Here is a 22,799-nt window from a genome sequence, read left to right as displayed (position 1 = left end):
CCTGGGTGGCTCAGTTGGTTAAGCGACTGCCTTCGGCTCAGGTCATGATCCTGGAGTCCCGGGATCGAGTCCCGCATCGGGCTCCCTGCTCGGCAGGGAGTCTGCTTCTCCCTCTGACCCTCCCCCCTCTCTTGTGCTTGCTCTCTCTCATTCTCTCTCTCTCAAATAAATAAATAAAAAAATCTTTAAAAAAAAAAAAAGGAGGGTATTCACATTTGACATAATGAGATGATAAACTCATAGATAGCAGACCCCAAGTGGCTTGAAACAGCTGTGGATCAGCTTACCTGAGGGCTGATAGCATAAGGATCCCTTACAGTCTCCTTACAGTCTAAAGAATTCTTGTATGAAATTTAGAATTCCTTGTCCGTGGAGAGGGTAAGAACCAACAATGCTGCCTAGTGGCAGTGACACATAGCTCCTTCTCTAGGATATAAATGCCCCCGTGGGAGGGCTGGCATATACACTGGTTTTTGTTCTTTGTACAAATAGAATTGGATTATGGTAGGAAAGCCGAAAAAGCAAAGAGGAGTTAGAAGACGAATGAACAATTCTGAGTACTTAACTCTGTGCTAAGTACTGCAGATATATTTTCTCAATGTAGTTAAGCAATAGTCTTCAATTGGAAACATTGCTATTTTAAAGGCAATGAGCCCGACACACAGGAGGTCTAAATCTCACGCCCAGTAAGTGGCAAGGCTGGGATCTGACCATGTCTATTTCTAAAATGCAATTCTTATCTACACACCTTCTCTTTTCAATGTATGAGTTATCACTGGCAAGTGCACACTTTTTTTTTTTTTTTAAGATTTTCTCTGAGAGAGAAAGGGAGATTGAGAGAGAACCAGCAGGAAGGGGAGGGGTAGAGGGGGAGGAACAAGCAGAGTCCCTGCTGAGCGGGGAGCCTGATGCGGGGCTTGATTCCAGGACCCTGAGGTCATGACCTGAGCAGATGGCAGACACTCGACCGACTGAGCCACCCAGGGGCCCCATTTGCACACATATTTAATGTGCATGCACACACACACACACACACACACACACGAAATCCTCTCATTATGTCTTCTAAAAGTATGTGATCAGAAAGAAAAGGAGGTAAAAGAAGCAAAGTCTCAACAACTCATTTTCTATTACTATAAATCAGATAATTCCTAGTGAGACAGAAAAGCAGTCTTCGGAAACATGATAAGATGACTGCAGTATCTAATTACTTCCTCGCAGCAGGCAGGGCAGGGTAGCTGCCTGCCACACAGGCTCCGGAGTCCATTGGCCCTGGATTCAAAATCTAGCTCTACCCCTTGATTAGCTGTGTGATTAAACCTTCATCTGTCATATGGACATACTGTTGCCTTCCTCCTGGGGAGGTTGTGAGGGTTCGAGGAAGAAGTGAATGCTGCTTTAGTAACTAGTAGGAGCCACCTGCCCCCACCATCACCGCGTTCTCATCACCATCACTGTCAGCGTTGTGAGTCCAGAAGAGAGGCTTTATGGGCTGGGGGGGATTGAAGAGCATGAGGCCCTTTCTCTAACATTGCTTCTGGTGCTATTTAGGAAGAGGGTGCTTTACCACAACCTCCCTTGGTACTGGAAGTCACCAGGTTGGAGTTCAAAGTAAATCTGTCTTACGTAAAATTATTTCCCATTGGAAGTAAATACTACTGTAACGCCCTTGTGCACCAATGAGTCACCGTGATCTGTGGCATGTAGTGAATGATGGCATGTGATCTTTCAAAGCTTCTTTGCCCGGGAGACTCTGACAGCCCCACTGGATTTCAGAAGGATCAGAGTTTGAGGCCTCTTTTGCCTTTTCTCCATTTTCGTGTAACTCTCTTATTAAAATCCTTTGAAATCTTCCTATTACCTAAAGAAATATTATTCCTGGCTTTGCCCTTCCTTATCTCTGTAGCTTCCCCTTCGGCTGCAAGACCCCACACCCCTTTTGCACATACTTGGAGCTACTCTGGTTGACAACACCGTGTCAATCCCCTTATCCTTGCAAGTGAATTTCAGGGTGACAATATGGTAGTGCTTGAAGCAAGACAACTGGGTGTGAGGTGGTATCTTGGACAAATTACTCAGCTCCAGAAGCATCAATACTGTCGTGTGGAACATGAGGACATTATTATCTGCTTATTGGGATTGCTGTGAAGATCAGAGAAATAATGTTTGCAAAGCACAGATCCATAGAGAGGACCCCGCAATTGGAAGGTATAGTTATTGTTTATTCTTCAAGGTCTAGCTATTCTTCATTACTATTATTAACAAGGGCTGCTGTCAGGGTCATTATGGTGATGCTTTTCCCATCTGCACTAGGACTCCTTCCCTACCTCCCCTAGCAACACGGCCAGCCTGTGTTACACTCTTTCCCTTGGCTCTCATAAAACCTTGAACAGACTTCTCTTTTCACAGTTTATTTATTTATTTTCTTATAACCTGTCTCATTATTAGGAGGATTTGCAGCACTTTTAAGGAACAAAAACAACAGAAAGTAAACAAACTCAGGGTGACATTAGTTGAATCTAGGTAGAAGATCAATAGACAAAATTGATCATAGAGGCTCTTACTCATTTACTAACATTATGTTATAAATTAGCTTTGAGCTTTCAAGCTGCTAATTCAATGGGAGAGAGAAACTGGTTATATTCTTCAGAGTATTTAAGTTAAACCCAAGACATTCAGAGGACATAGTATTCCTGTTACTGAGTCTTATATTTTTTTTCCCCAAGTCTTGGATAGAGAGCTTTCCCTGATGTAGTTAGCATACAATATCCTAAATGATAATTTCATAATAATGAATTTCACAAGCTATCATAACCTTATCGCATTGTCTTTTAGAAACTTTCATGTTTATTTCCTTCTATAGATTATGCACATCTGTATACAGGTTCTATGTGTTCATCTTTGTATGCTACGCATTGGACACAATGCAAGATGGTATTTTTGTTTGTTAAATAGCTAAATGATGAGTGTGTGTTTTAAGACTTGTTTACTAATATATGTTAGTGATTTTGAGCAACCAAGAAACAGCTTTGAAGTGTACTGAAGGATCTGCTCTCTTCATTTCCTGTCCTATTTCTGTTCTGCTAGGTCACTGTTCATCACACAAGTAACTTTATCCTCAGAAAATACATTACAAGAACATTCTGGAATACATTTCTATATACAGTTGGGTTCCTCCATAGTGCCAGAAAGGCACTATGTTAGGGACAAAATGAGGGAGCCTGGGGAGGCATCCACTCACCGCTGGGTGTGGGAAAACTGGCTTGCGATTTGGGGTTGTGGCTCAGTATATTATTCCTTCTATGTAAGCTCCTTTGGAGGCTTCCCAAATAACATCTGCATGTAATTATTTCCTTAGAAAAGTCAACGTATTGCCACCTGTTTGATGGACACTATTTTGAAAATACTCCATTCATCATCAAAGTGAGTTTCTAGAGTTGACAGGGAATGAAAATACCAATGAACTAGTTGGCATGCCTTGTATCCCACAGATAGTGGAAGCTGGGTGTGGCTTTAGTATCCTAAACTAATTGCTACAGAACATTCACATCGTCACAAATGAAGACATTCATTTAAAATGTAAAATGCTCCCAAGCTTAAAAAGGCCTATCACAAAGAAATATGATTGTAGCTGAATAAGAAAGCCTTGTCTTCCTTGTGCTTCCAAATGAATAGTTTCAAGTCCTTTTAGCAAGGATTTGGGGGTCTTACAAAGTGTACAAAGCATGTGAATGACAAATGCCATCATCCTTCTCATTGTTTAGGCTCTGTGGGATAATTGCTAGCTATTTCATCTAGCTTGCATATAAAACAGAACCTGGGGTGCTACCAAGAGTTCTTACCCTTTAATTATATCTAGTCTATTGTCATATTTTACTAATCTTTAGGTGGCATGAGCTAAGGGGATAAAAGTGATATTCTGCAGTGGGTATATCCTAACAACCCCATTTTTCCTTCACAAAAAGGAAGGACTATTGACGTGAGATGCCTCCATGTTGGAATGGCAAAGGGATTAGGGTGTTTAAAGATGGGATTCCACTGCCTTCTCTCTTTGCTCTCCTGTTCACTCACTTGCAGCTTAACTCCCTCCTTTCACTATGGAATGGAAACTTAAAATAAGTTCCTATGTGGCAGTGCTTTGTAGTTCTGAATGAACCCGAGGAGCCTAAAAACAAGCAAACCAACAAAAGCAAAAACAGAAAAGACTCAGGCCCACCCTAAATCAACCGAGCCATAATCTCAGAATGAGGTAGAGGCATTGGCATTAAAAAACCTTCCCAGGCAACACCACTGTGCCTCGAGGGTTGCAATCCCCCCCTGAGTTAGAAACTGAGAAGGTGCGAAAAGGAGTTTCTTGCCTGGTAAGATTTATGTGGAAGTCTCTTTCTGTATGTGGCCTTGGGGAGTACGAGGAAGTGCTATTTTGGCTCGAGAAGAGAGGACTTCTGATATCAGAAGTGTCATAACATGCACAGAGGGGAAAAAAAAATATTTGCAGCTGATCGGATGATATGCTGCCAAAAGGAGTCCCAGGTCAGTGTCCTGTTTGACTGCCACCTCATTCACCAAGGGAATGGAGGAAACAGGAGTAAAGCTGTGCATCCTAAGCCCATCAGTATGCACAGGACAGGTCTGCTGGTCATCAAGGCCATCATCTGACCCCCACTACCAGTACTTCCTCCGTATCTCAGCCTCTTCCCGCCCCACCTTGCTTCTCCTGGGTTTTTGGAGAGGGGAACTTTTAGTACATAGTCACAAATGACATCTTCTGTATCCACTGGCTACTCTCCCACCATCTCGACTTCGGTTGACAGTTTAGAAATGATCGTTGATTCAACGTGAGAGAGAAGAGAGCAGCTTTCAAGTGGAGACTGTACCATAAGTGAAATAACTGCAAGGCGGTCAAGGTGGCTACACTAATTACTCTAAGGCATCAGGTGGCCGGTGCTCAAGAAGTATTCATTGAATAAGTACATGGATGGGAGGCAGGCAGCCATGAAAGGTGATAGATCTCACTGGTTTCCAGTTTAACTCTCCCGTAAAATACATCTTGTGACAGAACTTTATGTGAGGCTTAGGGCCAGCTTATATGATATAACCAATCTGGGTGAAGACTTGTGAAATCCTTCAAAATAGAGTCTTCCAAGACATTCTTGTGATAGGTGAAAATGTCAGCCCACTATGGTGATGGAAGATTTGGATCTGAGAAGGTGATAACTAGCAGCTGCTCTCTTGTGTTATGCTAGAAATGTACTCATATGGAAAGGCACTATGTTAGGGACAAAATGAGGGAGCCTGGGGAGGCATCCACTCACCGCTGGGTGTGGGAAAACTGGCTTGCGATTTGGGGTTGTGGCTCAGTATATTATTCCTTCTATGTAAGCTCCTTTGGAGGCTTCCCAAAATCTATTTTACTTGGAGCATTTTTTTTTTTTTAAACAGAATAATTCCCGTATGGAATCAGAGTGTGAATTTCCTGGTTGCTTGGAATTCCCTAGGTTTTCTGTGACCCTAGTCCTGATTCTCACACTTCTGGGTGGTCAGGAAAGTCTGCATATTACCTCCTCACATCTGAACTCCTAGACTGCAGCTGCATTGGCAAACACATACATTGCACCCACCCCATGTATACTTTATTCATTTTAAAACAAGCCTTGAGAAGACTCCATAAAATTTTCTCGACTATCGAGGTTTTAGTAGTAAAAACTACTTCATGCTTTGGAAACCAAGAGAGGATAATAACCCTATGGGGATCTCCTGGGGCCAACCTTCTTCCCCGAAGGCAGGGCAGTGTATCAAGAGCTTGGTCACTATAGGCATGTTGCTGGGATTCCCATCTAAGCTCCACCACATCCTACATATGGGACCTTGAGGACATCAATTACCCTTTTTGTGCTTCAGAATTTTTCATCTGTAAAGTTGGGATTCAAGTAATACCTGCCTCATAGAGTTGTGCATATTAAATGAATTTAAATGAATAAATCACTTCAGATCAGTACCTGGATGTAAGTAGTCAATAAATGCTATCATGATTCATCAAATATTTGTCTCTCAAATACTCTTTGCTCGACACTATGGAAGAGGGTACAGGGAGGGGCAAAGATCAATCAAACATGAAGTCTAGTAGGGAAGATAAAACAGGAACAAAAAGAATTATAAAATAGGGCTTACATAATACAAAGTATGTCTTACAGTGCTTTGAAAAGCTAAAATTTAAAAGTACTAGTCTAAAGACAAATGTTTTAAGTATACTTTATTTTAAAATATGAGCTTTGGATAAATGGAAGAATTGAATCTATTTTACTTGGAGCATTTTTTTTTTTTAAACAGCATAATTGAATCCTACCTCTTGAAAGATTTCTTCCCAATTCTAACACTTAAGTGATAATTTTCTTTGTATAAATGTCCATTCATCATCCCCTACTGTACCTGAGGGTAATGTGAGTTTGCTTTATGAATGTGGCTGGGAAGATTGAGTTATTCACATATTACTTGCTCCTGCTCTTCCTGGACAAAAGGGTGTCTGGCCTGGGGATACAGTGTCGAGGTAGGAGGTGGAACCATGCCAACCGAGGAGAGTATCCATATATTGGCACTGCAACTCTCACAGCTAAGGAGTCTGACCTCCAGTCCCCATGAGACTGACCTTCCCAAATGTGGATATATTTTCAGATAAGTGAACTCTCTCTCCCCTTCTCCAGAAGTAGTGCTAAGTTACTTAGTTAAGATACTGGTCTGTCATATGTATTTTACATATAAGGGGTATGTATCACTTAGCCATTGCTATTTACCAATTACACGGACAACTTGGTATTTTACTCCTGGCAGAAATAGCAATGTGCACTGCCAATCATGTCATGAAGCCCCCAGGACATACAAGATACATAGACTCATTTTCAAAAATTTCAGAGCTACTGGGCATGCACTGAAAAGTGTCTTCTACTGATGAATTACTAAATTCTACTTCTGAAACTAATAAAAAAATAAAATAAAAATGTTTTCTATCCATCCCTTCTCATTCTCATAAAATATCTTTCTTAAATGTTATTGCCGGGTGCAATATTATTATCATCAAAGGTATTTCTAAACTTTGGCTTCTTTCAATTGAGCATAAGTAGTGAGTTACAAACTTAGAGGTAAGATATAGCTTATCTAGAGGGAAACTAAAAGACTACTAATATCCAGGATCTTTCTGTATTAAGAGACAAGACTAATACATCCTCTTCCACTGATATCTGCCGATACAGATTGAATGGCTTTGTCCTTCAGGTCTCATATAGAAGGTCATTAATTTATCAGTGTGCCAGGCACTGGGGACACAAACATGAATAGGACACAACCCCCTCAGCAATGGGGCGCATTATTCCACTGGGGAGACAAACAGGTCAGGTGACCAACCACCCCGTTTCCTAGGACTAAGGGATTTCCTAGGGCATGAGACTTTCAGGTTTTTTTTTTTTTTAACTCTTTTTTTTTAATTTAAATTTAAAAACATATAGTACATCATTAGTTTCAGATGTAGAGTTTAGTTATTCATCAATTGCATATAACACCCAGTGCTCATCATGTGATGTGATGAGACTTTCAGTTTGAAAATCAAGACAGTGCTGGGTAAATTGGGACAAGAAGGAAAGACAACTTAGTCTGATGGTTCAGGGAAAGCCTCACCAAGAAAACAACACTGGAGCAGATTCTAGAATGCATTTCGCCAGATGGAGAAGAGGGCATTTTAGGAAGAGAGTAGTAGATACAAAGGTGTTTGGGAATATTCAATTCTGCTTAGCTAGCGTATAAGGCGAGTGAAAACACACATGCGCATGATTGCCCGTAGCTGGTGTGGGAGCAGGGGGACAAGCAAGAGGATGAAAACTATAAGTCATGGTGTGGGGTGTGGTTTTGTCACAAAATCTCCCTACTTCCATTATATGACTTAGTCTAGTGGACAGCTATAGCTCTCAAAGTCTCCGTCATGAACTTGGGGGGCATATTATGAGTTTTACCATATCAACCAGATAGGAAAGTTGTGGTGCTCCCTAGAATTCTCAATCATTTCAGCATCATTTACTGGCCACCTCCAATGCACTAGGTATTGTTCTTACCTGGGGCTCTGAGGATTAGTAAGAGATGCTCCAGGACTATGAAGAATCACATCATCCTGGGAACTAGACATTACTGTGTGCTGGGAGGTGTGAGCATAATCTGACCTGTAATATACTCTCTGTTGAACTGGGTTCTCATTGATTAATAAATTACTATAAGCTGTTAAAATGTGAAGTCACACTATAGTCTAAGCCTGCTGAACTCCATACACCACTCATATAGAATGATAGACATACACAGCCACGAATACAAGAATACTTTAGAGCCTGACTCGAAGGAGTGTCAGAGAATTAGCAAAGACACTCAGAATAGTGAGGAATCATGCAGACAACATCACCGATGTCTGCAATTATCCAGGAAGGAGGAAGCCAGGGAAGGAGTGCTAATAAAGAGGGATGGATAAGACTAGGGCAGGACTGTGGCCGATTCTCTCAGTCAACAGGACACGACGATAATTCCAATTCCATATAATGCCAAAACTCCCAAAGTTTTCAGGTTCAATAACCGTAGTAAGAAAAAGATAAAAAAGTATTATGCTTGAGTATTGGGTCTTTATTACTGGCCGGATCCTTTTACATGCTAGAAAGTAATGCAGGAGGAATTAGAAAACCTGACAATGTTAAAAAAAAAAAACTTTTATTTTGATACTTGGAAAACACTTTTATTGTGATACTGTGGGGCCTGAGTTTGGGCAGGAGGCTTTCATTCTGAGAACTGAAGGACCCTGGGAAGAAAGGCATGGGGAAAAAAAAGTAGTGGGAATAGAGGATAAAGGTTCAGCAGAACCAAGAGCAAAGAAAGGTGGAAATGGGTTCCTTTAATGTTTTTTTAAAAGGTTTTATTTACTTATTTGAGAAAGAGAGAGAGAGAGAGCACAAGCAGGCGGAGCTGCAGGCAGAGGGAGAAGCAGGCTCCCCACTAAGCAAGGAGCCTGATGCGGGACTCGATCCCAGGACCCCGGGATCATGACCTGAACCGAAGGCAGACGCTTAACTGATGGAGCCAACCACATGCCCCTCCTTCACTGTTGTTTTCAATAGATTGCTTTTTGGGGAACAAGTATCGTTGCAGAGTTTTACATAATTAGCACTCTATGTCTAAAGTTATGCCATCATCAGAAGAGCAAAACTTCATAAAGATTAGATGACGGTTTCATGTCACCTTAATGGGGTATGTATTTTCACATAATGTGTTGGTGCCTTTTCATGATACACATGCAAGGCTGGCAAATTTAGGGCCCCACATTGGGCTGAGTCTATACTTTTCATTCTGAATCTCTAAGTAAAAAAACTGAAAGGTGTGATATTGAATATTTCAGAAGAACATTCCATTTTGCACACTTTTGAAGTTACTTTGTTCTTGTTCTGATTTAAATTATTTAATAGATGCCAGAGTTTGGTGAAAAAACAATTGTTCGGAGGATGAATGTCAGCCTTGTGAAGAAAGGAGAAAATAAAGGGAGAATGGTGAATGGTAGAGGGAGATTGGAACTAATATTCATTGAGCAAATACTATATGCCAAACCTTCAGCTAAACAGGTTCCATACTTTTAATTCAGCAGCTCCTCAAAGAGGGTAAATGATTTTCTGCAGATCTCACAGTGAGGGGCAGATGCATGATTCACACCCAGCTCTGTGTAGTGCCAAATCCAACAACACTGATTTATGTGGTTCTGACACAAATATACTCTTACTTTTCAAGTGACATAACTTATGTATATGCAGGCATGGGCTGTGTTCAGTAATCTTTAATATACTTTGGCCAGGTGATTCTGAATTTCTTTTTACCAGGATTTCACCGTGAAATTGGTAACTTTCACAGGATTGTAAATTACCTGCTGATTTTCTGAAGGCAAACATTTTGAAAATACAACACATTATTTTGATTATTACATGATTTTGTTTTTTTTTTTTTAGAAGAACCCAAAGACTATGTAATAGAAATATGGGCTTCTGTGTGTATGTGTGTGTGCATGTATGTATTGCATACTGTGAAAAATGAAATGGTAATGAGAACATGGGTGAGGAACCAGGAGCCCTGGCTTTGCATAATGTAGTTTTCAAGCCAGAAGAGTCTCCTTCAAGGATTGCCTTTTCAATTCCTTTAAGGTTAATCCTAACTCAATTTTCTTGAACTGTGTCCTTAAAACTCTGGAAGTTGAACATGGGCCATGTCTCTGGCAATTATGATATTGATAATAAGATGATTCTGCACTAATATTTATGAATAGGTTAAAGTTGTATGTGAGTAAGAATGAGGTCGTCAATAACACAAATATGCATGTCTTGTCTCAGATTCTGAAAAGGGCATGTTAGGTCCTGCTGAGGTCCAGTGATACAATAAGAAATGAAAACGAGACACTTACTCAGCAAGAAATTCCTTATATGCTAACACGGCGGACCGCGGAGCACTGGTGAACTCTCCCCTTGACCCGCACATAACAGGTACCTCTAAGCCGTGGACTCATGAGGAATAACAGAGGCGAGAGGAGCCACCTGCCCTCTCTGCTGTCCTCAATCTCCCATGGACCTCTTGGGTTTCACTAACATGAAAGCCACTGACAATGAGTCTGAGTCGTCATTCTCTCCTACTTTTGAGACCAAATCAGTATTCGGGGCTTAAGCTACATTTGAAGATTAGGTTGACCACTCACTCACTACCTTTGTGAAATTCCCCTAATATGTCCGAACTGCAACTGCCCATCTGGAAATATCCTTCTCACCTCACAGGACTGTTTCGAAGAGCACACAGATAAAATATATGAAAGTGTTTAAAGATGAAACATGATGTGAGTTTAAGTTGATTTTAATATTATTGTTATAGTCAGAGTACAAGAATTAAGTATAGCTTAAATGTGGATAACATAAAGTCTCTAAATTCCTGTCCTGGGCTCTAACTCTATTCTACCACCGACTTGCTTGATGGCTTGCCCATAAGACAGGAATAACAGCATCTAACATCAAGTGTTGTGCTGCTGCTGCTGATTAAGTGAGTTATGTAAGATACCAACTACCTACCAAGTGCTGAGTAGATGGTAGCTATTAATAGCATTTTTCTGGGCTGACTAATAGTTACTAAGTATTTATATGCTGTTAATGCCACAAACTCAATTACTAAGTAACATTACAGAAAAAAGGACAATCATTCCTATCATTTTATCTATCTGAAAATATAGTCACATTTTTTTTTCGCACCCAATTAAAATGGAAGAAAGTGAAGTAAGAACAGGATGAGGAAACTGTGTCAGCCTCTGTACATGAGTGTTGTGCTCAGTGGAAATCTGAACTAATGTTTTAACGTTATGACAAACTTAACCATGGTATTTAATAAGCTGTCAGAAACTACACACCTAATGGTGAGTTTCTTCCAGACTAAATTAGCGCAAAACCAATTTTATTGGTTTATCACAGCAAATTGACTTTCTCTTGCCTGTAGTAGATCCAGTTAACATTCTAAGCCACAGAACAATTTTTTTTTCCTTGACGATTTTAAAGTTCATCTTACTTAGCTAGATTGAATTTGAACGTGAAATCTGATGATAAAACTTTTTGTAATCCATCTGTTTTTGTTATACAATTAGCTGAGTCTATTGTAATACAATTTCATCTAGTTAAATATGAAGTCGCCTGTTAAATGCTACTAATAAATAATGTTTAACAATGTCACTTCATATCATAAAAAAGGAGACAACAATATTCCCTTTGAATGCATTCAGTCTTGATAATGGTGAAAAATACAGTGCTTACCCTGACTTTTTGTTTATAAGCTTATCTTTATCCTTCTGCCCTTTTAACGACAATCATAATATCATCTCAGGTCTGTAGGTATCAAGTACATTTATTTATTTTTTCATAGCTTTGTAAGGAGATTCTATTATAATCACCCACCCTTTTAGGAGGCCTTCTTTCCATAACACTCATGTGATGGGGTTGTTAAAACCATTAAAGTAAAATTTTTAAAATGGTAATATATATGTTATTGTCTAGCCAAATAACAAGTGGAAATTGAAAGAAAATGCTTTCAAATTTTAAGTATTCTTTGATCAGCAGTTATAATGAGAAAATAATGAGGCTCATACAGGAAAATGGCCAAAGTTATCCTTGTTATCACAGGTGCAGTGGATATTCCTTGAACTAGAAAAGACCTTAGCAATCACCTAATCCAAACCACTCATTTGACAGATAAAAGCCAGGGAGGTTAAGTGTAATTTTGTACTCGCCTGTGAATTCAAAATCATGGATGCAAAAAGGACAACTATTACTAACATGGTCTGTGACACAACATGAATTTTGAAAAACATTATCTGCATATTGAAAAAGATGAGATTAAAGTTTTTGTGTGGGGGTGGAAGGCATTACATTTTACCCACTTCCAGGGTGACCATCCTCCATGTTATTCAATAACAGGCTGCCCAAAGAATGACATCAATCGGCCACTTCCTCGGTTTGACTAAGCTCCCTCATCCCTCTGCCAGTGTTAGCATCTCTCTGTGCTGAATGCGATTCCAGGTATGTATCTATTAAAGATCTAAAAGACCTAATGCCAGCCAAGTCCTTCAATTCCAGAAAGAATTCTTTTCTAACACCAAAGGGAAAAAATGGTGGTGTTGTTTTACTATGCTAGTTTTCAACATGCTGTGATCCTGAGGGATTTTTAGGATAATTTTGACTCTATGCAATTTTCACTTTATGTGCTAACTTTGGAACTTAGTCTCAGTCTAAGATATGACTCCAAAGTATGCGATGATACAGATTGGTAGCATGAAACAGCAATCCACAGTTCACCCACAAGAAGCCTAGCATGTTTAAGCCAGAGAGAGAATAACTAAGCTACATCAGCTAACTGTTGCACACATTCTAGAATAAAAACAATGATCTCTTCGTGTGTTATATAACATTGCCTTGGCAGGAGGCAAGCACGATTGTGCAGCTACACTGGACTGGAGTCCCCTCCCTCAGCAGGAAGGATGGCTCTTCCCACAGGGCTCTGGGTCTTCTCAGTGCAGGAATAATACTCTCCACATAGCTCACATCCAGCTCAAAAGGTTGTCTGCGACTCCCTTGAGCAGCAGTCCCCCCAAAGCAGACTGTCTTCCTTGACTTCATAAAGCTACTTTTAAGTTCTCACGGTCCTATAAAAATGGGGGAGAAGGAGGAAACACACAGCATGGTGTGCTTTCCTCCAGAGCACATAGCATGGTGTTTCCAGTTCTGACCATTCCTGCCCTCTCTCCCTGGGATAGTGTCCCTCACATTGCTGTCCCTTCACCAAGTTCCCCTGCTTTGTGCCACTGGGCTACGTGCCTGTGCTTAACCTCTGCAGAAGCACCTAAACAACAGCCCAATTTAGTTTGCTAGAGTCATAAAAAATACCTAAAAACAAACAACTCCTCCCAAAGTGTTTACGAATATATTCACAAATACATCCTCAAAGAAAAGTTGGTGCTGGAGTAATAATTCCCCCGTCTTTTATTACTGACTTCAAGACAAAGAAAATAATCCATTAGAACTGTAAAAATTATCTTTTTTTTTTAACATTTATATGTAACTGATGCCAAGGGTGAATAATTCATTGTTATTTGTAAAACCCCACCTGCAATTAAACCAACTTAAACTTCTGGATGCTTAAAGCATTCTTTATTCAGAACCCGAAGATTTGTTAAATAAAGTGGTTTATGAGATCAAACAGTTGCTAATAAGAGTGTTTTTAATTACAGAGTCAAGTTTTCTTTCCTTCATTTGAAAAGACATTCAGGGGAGGAGAAGGTAACTAGAATATAGAACACATTTGGATCAGATGAGAATGAACCAGCAGTGGTGAAGGGCCTCATAGCATGAAAAATTAATCTCAGGTAAGGAGTGGATGAGGGGTGTGCACTCAGATCTTGACTGGGTGATCGTGGTAAGAAGATTGGACTTGGGACTTCATTTTGTTTGAACTGATCATAGTTTATTTTAGAATATTTGAAGGACCCTGGCATAAAGAGTAAAAGAACCATAAGCCTTTCTACCGATCTGTGGTTGAACCATAGTGTTAGGAAAGTAAATTAATAGCCTGTTGACATTTATATAATATCAGTAAGTGGTCCAGAGGAGGGAAGTAGGAATTACCAGTTACAAACTATCAGAAATGTTAATGTAATGTAAAGAGCATATGCATGGTGCTAGGGTGTCCCTCACTTACCATGCTAGATTGCTCGTTTCTTCCAGGCTGAAAAGAGTGATGCCACAGAGGATGAAACTGGCCTGGCTCAGAGTGAAGGAGGTAAAAATGGAAGGCTGCTGCCTTAGCACAAAAGAGCTGCCTATAGTTCAGAAGAGATCAGGTACCCCATATTTATTTTGATATGCTTATTCCTTTTGTTTGTAAAGTGAACTGATTTATGCTTGCTTAACTAATGAGAAAATATTTTGTAAAGTATAGGCATTTTATTTTGTAAAGTATAGACATTTTATATTAATGTAAAAACATAGCTACTCTACTGAACGGTCTCTCTTAGTTCTACAGGACATCAGACTTCATCAAGCTTCAAACTTACTAGCCATTTGTCCTTGGAGAACTCAGTGAAGTCCTCAGAGGATTGGTTCCCTCATTTGTAAATGTTGTGACTGTCATTTGGGATAACGGATGTGAAAACACATTAAAAGTTACAATAGTGCCTTATACATTACTATTTCTACTATTACTTTCACCAATCCCTGGTTATATAAGATGACATGTACTAGAGATAATTATGACAAAAGTAACATCCTTGTGGATTACTCTGAAACCTCAACCCTTTTGAAAGCCACAGAGACATGATACTCCGCAGTCCTTGCTTTATCATTTCAATGGGCTGATGGAATTATCACTAATTCTAAAGAAATAGCATTCTTTATTCCACATGGCATGCTCTCACCATGAGATTAAATTACATATTTCTTACAGATCAAATAATTTCCCTTAGAGTTGTTCACTTTGGGAGGTATATTGTAATCATGAAGGAGCTACAGAAGTAATGCCACAAGTCGGGGCCTTATCCATGTTATTGGGATACAGAAGATAAAAATAACTAACATTTATTGCGCACTTACTACATTCCTGTTCATTGCCAAACAGCAGCTGTGGGATGAGACAGTCCAGGTTCAAATTCTGGCTCTATTACTTAGTACTTGTAAAACTATCTGTACCTCAATTTCTTTATAAAATGGGGATAACAATACAAACTTTACAGGGTTTTTGTGTGTGTGTGTGTGTTTGAGTATTAAATGAGCTAGTATATGTAAAGCACTTAGAATACTACTTGGCATGTGGTTAAGTGCAAAATAAAAGGTCTTCCTCTCCTCCCTTCTCTCTCCTTCTCCTCCTTTTTGTCCTCCTTCTCCATACCTTGTCTACTGGAGATCTCACAACTGGGAAGCTGCAGGGTTGCCATCCTGTGACACTTTGCAGCCCATACTCTTTGCTACTAAATGACAATAATTGATGAGACCACATGTTATTTACAAGATTTGGAGCTCACCTTAGTAGAGAATACTACTGAGCAACTTCACCAACACCACCACTCCAGTTTAGTATCTTCTATGACATAAATTTGTAAGTTGGGGCAAGGATATTTCTTTGTCAAACAGCTGTCTAAAAAGCAGCAAGAAAAGCTTGCCAGTGTCTGCAGATTGATGGGAAAAGCTGAAAGTTTGAAAAATTAACTTTTGCTCTCAGAAAAACAATTCTCTAAGAACAAACAGGGTTTTGTAAAGGGTATTCTTTTCTGTTTATTTCTAATTGGAAATGTTTTACGTTCATGCTGACTTGTAAAAAATTCTAAAGTTAGGAAGTTTTTCTGGGAAAATTTAGAAAATTACTCAAAGCCACGAAGAAGAGAAACATCCTTAGGATAAGATACTGAGCTGAAATCCTCTCTAGCTACTTTCGTCAACATCATGACGAATACTCATCATTAGCCATGAAATGAATGTGATTTTCCTTTTACATTTAATGTTACATTGAAGATATTGTGCAGTATCTTTCAGACTTTCTGGAATTGTACACAAGTAACATTTTAGAGCAGCAGATGTGTGACATCACATGAAAAACTTGTAAAACCTTTCCATGAAAATCACATCTGTCAGTCCCCACTATCACTCTAACTGTAGTTATATGGTTTGCTTCTCCCTCTGTGCCAGAGGAGGTAGCTTTGCATGAAAGCTGCTCCAGGAAATTGTGTCTTCTGGACTAGCTACTTAAGCAAATTGTGTAACTGCCATTGAAACCAAAACGTACCCAGCAGACATAATTTCACAGAAGAGGAGAAAAAAACCACATTGGTACAAAAGTCACAGCTGTTCAACTCTACATTTTGCACTTTTTTCATTGAATTTTTTTTTTTCTTTTCTTTATGAACAGTGACAGTTACATTTCTAGTTAGCAACTTCAGGACTTCTTAATACATTGCTAAGTGCTGTACTCTCATGGATTTGGTGTCTGTCAGGAAAAATTGGGCTGACTTCTTTCTGCTGCTCCACAGAGTACAGACTTGCTCCATCTGCCCTGTCTGCGGATGCAGATGTCAAGTGGGGCCCATTGTTCTCTACAATGCAGAGCTGTGTGGCAGCCCCTGCTGCTCCACCCAGTGCCAACATCCCTATGTTAAGGTCCCCCCAGTATGAACGCCTCTTCTTTCAGGCCCTGCAAGTCTCACTACCAGTGGCCATCTTGTCTAGAGCCCCTCCCGAGCCACTGGTAATGGAGCGAAAGGCTCAGAATGCTTGGGTCAGAAGAGTCTCCCCGGCTGTGTGCAGCACGACCTCCCCTTGTTGGACATCTTTCTGTGACCGCAAAACTACTAGAGGTGGGCCAGAGAGCAGACATTCTCTAGGGACCCCTCATTCTTCTGAGTGATGAGTTTCAGAGGCTTGTTTACAATATTACCGATTTTGAATGCTCATTACCGGATGATGATTTTGAGCAAGAGTTTGGAGTCTAAGCTCTCCAGTCAGAGTGCCTACATCTAAATTACAGCCATTCCTCTCAATAATGTGTGAAACTGGGTAAGCTACCTAACTTCTTCAGCCAGCATCTCCCTATCTGCACACTTAAGACAATCTACGTCATTATCGCTATAGTGAGGATTATAAATGTGGTAAAGACTGTCCAGCGCTTAACCCAGTTCATGGCACATACTAAGCAGTCACTCAATAAATGTTAACTATTTTGGTGATACAGTAACGATGATGGTGGTGATGATTTTTCTGACTTTTGAATACATTAAACCTATCATCTTAAAACTGAATTTGCAGAGGACAGAATTATGGCACAGAAAGTTGTATAAACACTTTCCTGCTGTTGACTGCTGGAACTCCTATCTGCTTGTCTGGGGCTGACAAGGAGAAAGAGGGCATATGCAACTATGTCCGAGGCATGGGCTCGTTTCAACCTGACATGACCTGCTGAACACAGAGGGACCACAGTCCAACTTCTGCTCCCAAGTAGGCTAGTGTATTTGAAGAGAGCAGCTGACTGCTAAGTTAGACTTCTGGTGTCCCAGCACAGACTTTTTTTGCCACGAGGTGGGAGGGTGGAATGTCTGTCATATTTTGTAACTGCACCTCTAATTGTGTAAGTGAGTGTGTAACTAAACACCAAAAATGCTAGCTCTACAGAAAACCCATTGACTGTTATTACGAATAGAATTAGTGAATCAACATTTTCTTGGCTACGGATTTACAATGAAGACCACCTTGCTTTCTCACATTAACTGAATTTTAATATGACAAATTTATATGATTCCAAGATATTGATATCAATGTTATCACTACAATTAACTGAAGTGTCTTAATCTAGGCATATTATATCTTATACTTATGATGTCTATAATGAAAACTTGATACAGAAACTTACCTTAAACTAGACAGTTATTGTTTTTCTGTATAATTAACTGTAAGAACTTGGTGGCCTTTTTCTAACAAAAATACTCTGTGCACTGAAAGTGACAAATAACCACTATGCTCACATATGTATTCATATAGTTTCCACCAACAAGACTACTATTTAGAACCAATACATACCTTGTGAAAATAATAGTGTAATGGAGATGCAACTCATTTTCTTTTGAACAGTTAAAACAAACCACATAAATAGATATTTTCAGGTAAAATGGAAAAGTTGTCTTTGTTGTGATGGAAGAGATCCCTGATTTCAAGTAATGTTTACATTATATAGAATAAATTGAGGTATTTTGTTTTGATGAATTTTTTCCAAAGGATGTTTCTGAGCAATACTGGAATATAATTCTACTTAAAATTATCTTTAGGTTTGAATTATCTGTCTCTATTTTCTAGTCAGTCTGAGACACCCACACATCTAATTATTGGTGTTAGTATATGTTATGGAATCGTGTAATGGGGAAAAAACCATGACAAGTAGTAGAACTGGATGCAATCTGAAGAAAGTTAAATCTGACTCACTAAGACCCGTGTCTATGACGTCACAATCACTTGAAATCTAAAATTATTAAATGTGTTAGACTGATTTAATGATATAAGACATGACTGGCGAACTTATGAACAATTTCTGACTATGACAGTGAATGCATGAGAATTGAAGTAGAGAAATGCAGACAGAAATATAATTTAAGCAAAAACAAATAAAAAAGACAATCATTTGAAGTATAAAAATAATGAGGACAATTATCTTTTAGGGTCACAGCTAGTGTCCAATTCAGTAACTAACTACAAGGGGTCCACCAGTAGCAGCTCTTTACATGAAGAACACACACTTCAATGAAAGAGAAGGTAGGAAGCATTGCTTTCTGATGTGTTGGGTGTCTCACCTCTATGATAGATAATTAAGGCAGAGAAGAAAGGTTTGAGTTAAATATTATTTTCCACACTGAAGCCAGCTTGAAAGCAGTTGAGGACATGGAAGAAGAATCTGAAGAATTAGAATCGGGTGGGGGTTGGTAGGACAAATTTGGCCAGTTGCCTATTTTTGTAAATAAAGTTTTATTAGATGGTAGCTAATGTCCCTTCATTTAAGTGTTGTCTATGGTTGCTTTCAAGCTACAGTGGCAGAGCTGAATAGTTGTGACAGAGGTCATATGGCCCCCCAGAATATTTGCTCTCTGGCTCTTGCTGTAATTTGCTAATATCTGGACTAAAGAAAAAATTCTCATTCAATGAATTCTGCAAGGAAGTGTATTAAACATGAGATCTGGTTTGTCACATCCCTCAGTTCTCTTTCCTTACTTGGAACTACCTTGGATTTCCGATGTAATAGTCTTAGGCATAGTACAGCCTGATTTAGTGACTTAAGACTAGCTAGCATTTACTGGAAACCTGCAATGTTGACACATTTATCCAGAAGCTGCAGCTATATTATTATTAAAATATGTGTATTTTTATTGATTAGCAATGTAGGGGGAGCAGGGGGCCTTATAACTATATGCAAGGGATGTCTCTTTATTTTTGCAATTAGCGACACCTCCAGGCATTTATTTTACTTTTTGCTTCTACTGAGTATCCACTTGACATCAGAGCACTAGATACTATATAAGAAAATTGCATGTGGTAAATGAGGTGAATTCACCTTGACTGGAGATGACTGACTGTGGTGCCAAAATTGGGGTTTTTCCAAATGAAGATGGTTGTCAGAGTACCCAAGCTCATGAGAAAGCTGCTCAAGGGCCGGAAGCACACAGGACTTACTCATCAGTACCTCCCCAGCACAAAGAAGGGCTTGACACTTAGTAAAAGCTCAGTGACTGAATATTGTTAGCAAAACAATTTAGCAATAATGTCATTAATCTCTAACCCTTGACCATCTAGATTATTATTGTTAAAAAGAATGTGATTGGAGAAAACAGAGTTAGACCTTGATAAATAATGTGAACACCTTTAGTTTTTCAGTCTCTGCATTTCTTGGGTAGTACATTTCTCCTAAGCAATGTGTAGGCTTTGCTATTCACCCAAATAACATTAACAACATTACATACTAGGAGGAATAAAAAAAAATTCTCTATCAGAAAAGGGGGTTCTAGAAAAGTAAGCTGCATATTTAACTTTTGGAAATTATGAATATTACCTGATTTTCCTTAATGTGTATATAATTTAATCCCTAACAGGGGCTTTATTTGAAATAAAATAATGGATAGAGGGGATAACTCATATGCTAAGATACATTAAAGCAATGCAACCTCCATTAGATAACATAAAAGTCCAATCTACAGAAAGAATACTATTGATTTGAAATGGGGCCTTAAAACAGAAAAAAACAAAACAGATCTAAGTTTTATTTTATCCTTCAACTGGAAAGTATGGCTGCTTCATCTAACTGGTTTTGAAATCTAGTTTAATAGAACATCTCTTTTGCACAACTAGTCAGCTCCCAACATTTTGATTGCAAAATGAAGGGCATTTACTTTGATATCTTTAATTATCACTCATTTGGAGGACAGCGTGAAACACTTTTCCAATTGGTGTTTTAGAATCATGAGTCAAAGGAAAAGAATGGCAAATTAGCCAGCTGGAGAAGAAAGAGACAGCTCGCTGGGGCTGCTAGAGTCTTTGTGGATACTTTAAAGTAAGATGAAAGGAAAGGAAAGGTGCTGCTGGCCACACATGCTCAATAACTGAAATACTAAAACAGTTTCACCACATATTAATAACAAATTAGTAGGAAACTTAAAGACTTACTCAACATAATAAGTGCCATATATGGGATCATCAATTTTTTCCCAGCCATATGGAAGCTCTGAAAAATAAAGAATTATTTCTTTCAGTAAAGAAGCAACAGATATCACAATTTCTAATAAAAAGTAATACAATTTAATTGTTCACGGATTGCAGAAATAGTCTACCGAAGTGGAAAGAGCATTCAGAGTCAGCACCAAATTTCTGACGCATATTGTAGGAACTACAAGAAGCACTGACTTAAAAATTGGGAGTTAAGACACAGAGCTGTCTTCTCCACAGATATACTGCTGGGTCTAGCTGTTTATCCCATGCCAAGCGGTGGGATGGCACGTCCTCGTGTTATCACCACTCAAGGCAGTACAGAAGGCAAACTGCTTTCCTGAAAGTGCATACGGTTCTCTTATTTATTTGTATTGTTAAAAGGAGTATTTCAGGATAAAGATCGTATTGTCAAAATACATTTCCGAGGATTGCAAACTGTTTCTGATGACTGAAACAAACGCATTATAAATTCTCAATGGACATCCCACGATTCAAGATGGTTAGCTTGCTGTTCTCTCCACATGGGTCAGAATTTGAATGCTGGCAATACACTCTCTGGGCATATTTTTTTTATAAAGTCTGAAACTGTAAGCCCACTTCCCTTGGCAGTATGATGTACATTTCCCATTCTTCATGGCTAATTTTTATACATACACATTTAAAATATCAACAGTACTGTAAAGGCTTCTATAAGCAAAAACACGCTATTTGAAAACAAGGCTTTGCTTTATGATACTGTTGTCCAAACACACTGAGCCTTTATAATTATTAACTCTTATAAGTATGATGAATATTATATTTTTCTTGATAGATATTAATTATATATAGAGAGAGAACTTGGAATCTAAGTCAGATATATTGGCGTGCTTTATATGATATACTTAAATGAAATTTACAAGTCTTATTATTGTAGTAATAACACATGTTCACTATAGACAAGGCATAGTTATAAAAAGAAAATTAGAAACATCTGCAATGTTGCCATCCAGAGATAGCCACTGTTAATATTTTGGTGAATATCCTTTGAATATTTTTAGACATAGATGAATACAAATATTTTTTTAAGAAATTAGATCATATAGTGCATATTGTTTTTGTAGCCTGGTATTTTTTTTTTTTTAAGATTTTATTTATTTATTTGAGAGAGAGAGAATGAGAGACAGAGAGCACGAGAGGGAAGAGGGCAGAGGGAGAAGCAGACCCCCTGCTCAGCAGGGAGCCCGATGAGGGACTCGATCTGGGGACTCCAGGATCATGACCTGAGCCGAAGGCAGTCGCTTAACCAACTGAGCCACCCAGGCGCCCTGGAGCCTGGTATTTCTACCTAACAAGATACCACAGGCATCTTCAATGTGAATGAGCATTACCGTACAATATCACTTAAAAGTGGCCAAGCAGTGGTCTGTAGTGTGGCTAGAGCCTGGATGACCCTACCTCTTCTGTCACTGAGTATTTGGGACTTTCCAGTTTTTACCGGTTATATACCATCTGTCTTGGACTTACTAAAACCTAAATCTTTCATCATTTTCCTAATAATTTAATAGTAATAAATTACTAGAAGTGGAATTTGGGAGTAAAGGGCATATACCCCTTTAGGGCTTTTGATATAAATTGCCAGATTATCGCTGTCCCACTCACAAAATAGAACAGTTTGTAATCTCACTGGGGGTTTCTGAATAACTTTGTTTTTCTGTACTGTCAAATTAAATGCAGGTCTGCAGTCCTTCATCCAAAACTTTTAGGGACAGTTAGGTTTGGGAATTAAGAATATTTCTGATTTTCAGAAGTTAACATGATGCAAATGCCTTCTGTCCCGTAACACTCCGAGCAGAGTCCGGGAAAGCAGTTAATAATCAAACACATGAGTATTTATGCAACCATAATTATGTAATTTGCACTAAAAGGCACAAATAAGGAGTACTTTGTATCAGGTAACACCGTTTTGCTTCCGGAGTGTCCAAGTCAGGTTACGTTTTGCTGCCAAATGAG

General features: G+C 39.0%; 1 protein-coding gene across 1 annotated transcript in view; it reads right to left on the bottom strand.

Annotated features, from left to right (window-relative positions):
- The window catches only part of MAGI2 (membrane associated guanylate kinase, WW and PDZ domain containing 2), a 650,039-nt gene that overhangs the window by 271,737 nt on the left and 355,503 nt on the right, over nucleotides 1–22,799 (bottom strand). The window contains exon 6 of the mRNA XM_081799668.1: nucleotides 20,769–20,826. Coding sequence (XP_081655794.1) covers nucleotides 20,769–20,826 — 58 coding nt within the window. The remainder of the gene's footprint in view (nucleotides 1–20,768; nucleotides 20,827–22,799) is intronic.

This window comes from Leptonychotes weddellii, chromosome 12 (genome assembly GCF_054177405.1).
Source record: "Leptonychotes weddellii isolate Sample4059 chromosome 12, ASM5417740v2, whole genome shotgun sequence".
Lineage (NCBI taxonomy): Eukaryota > Metazoa > Chordata > Mammalia > Carnivora > Phocidae > Leptonychotes > Leptonychotes weddellii.
The sequence above is the reverse complement of the archived record's forward strand: the minus strand, read 5'-3'. Positions and strand labels throughout refer to the sequence as shown.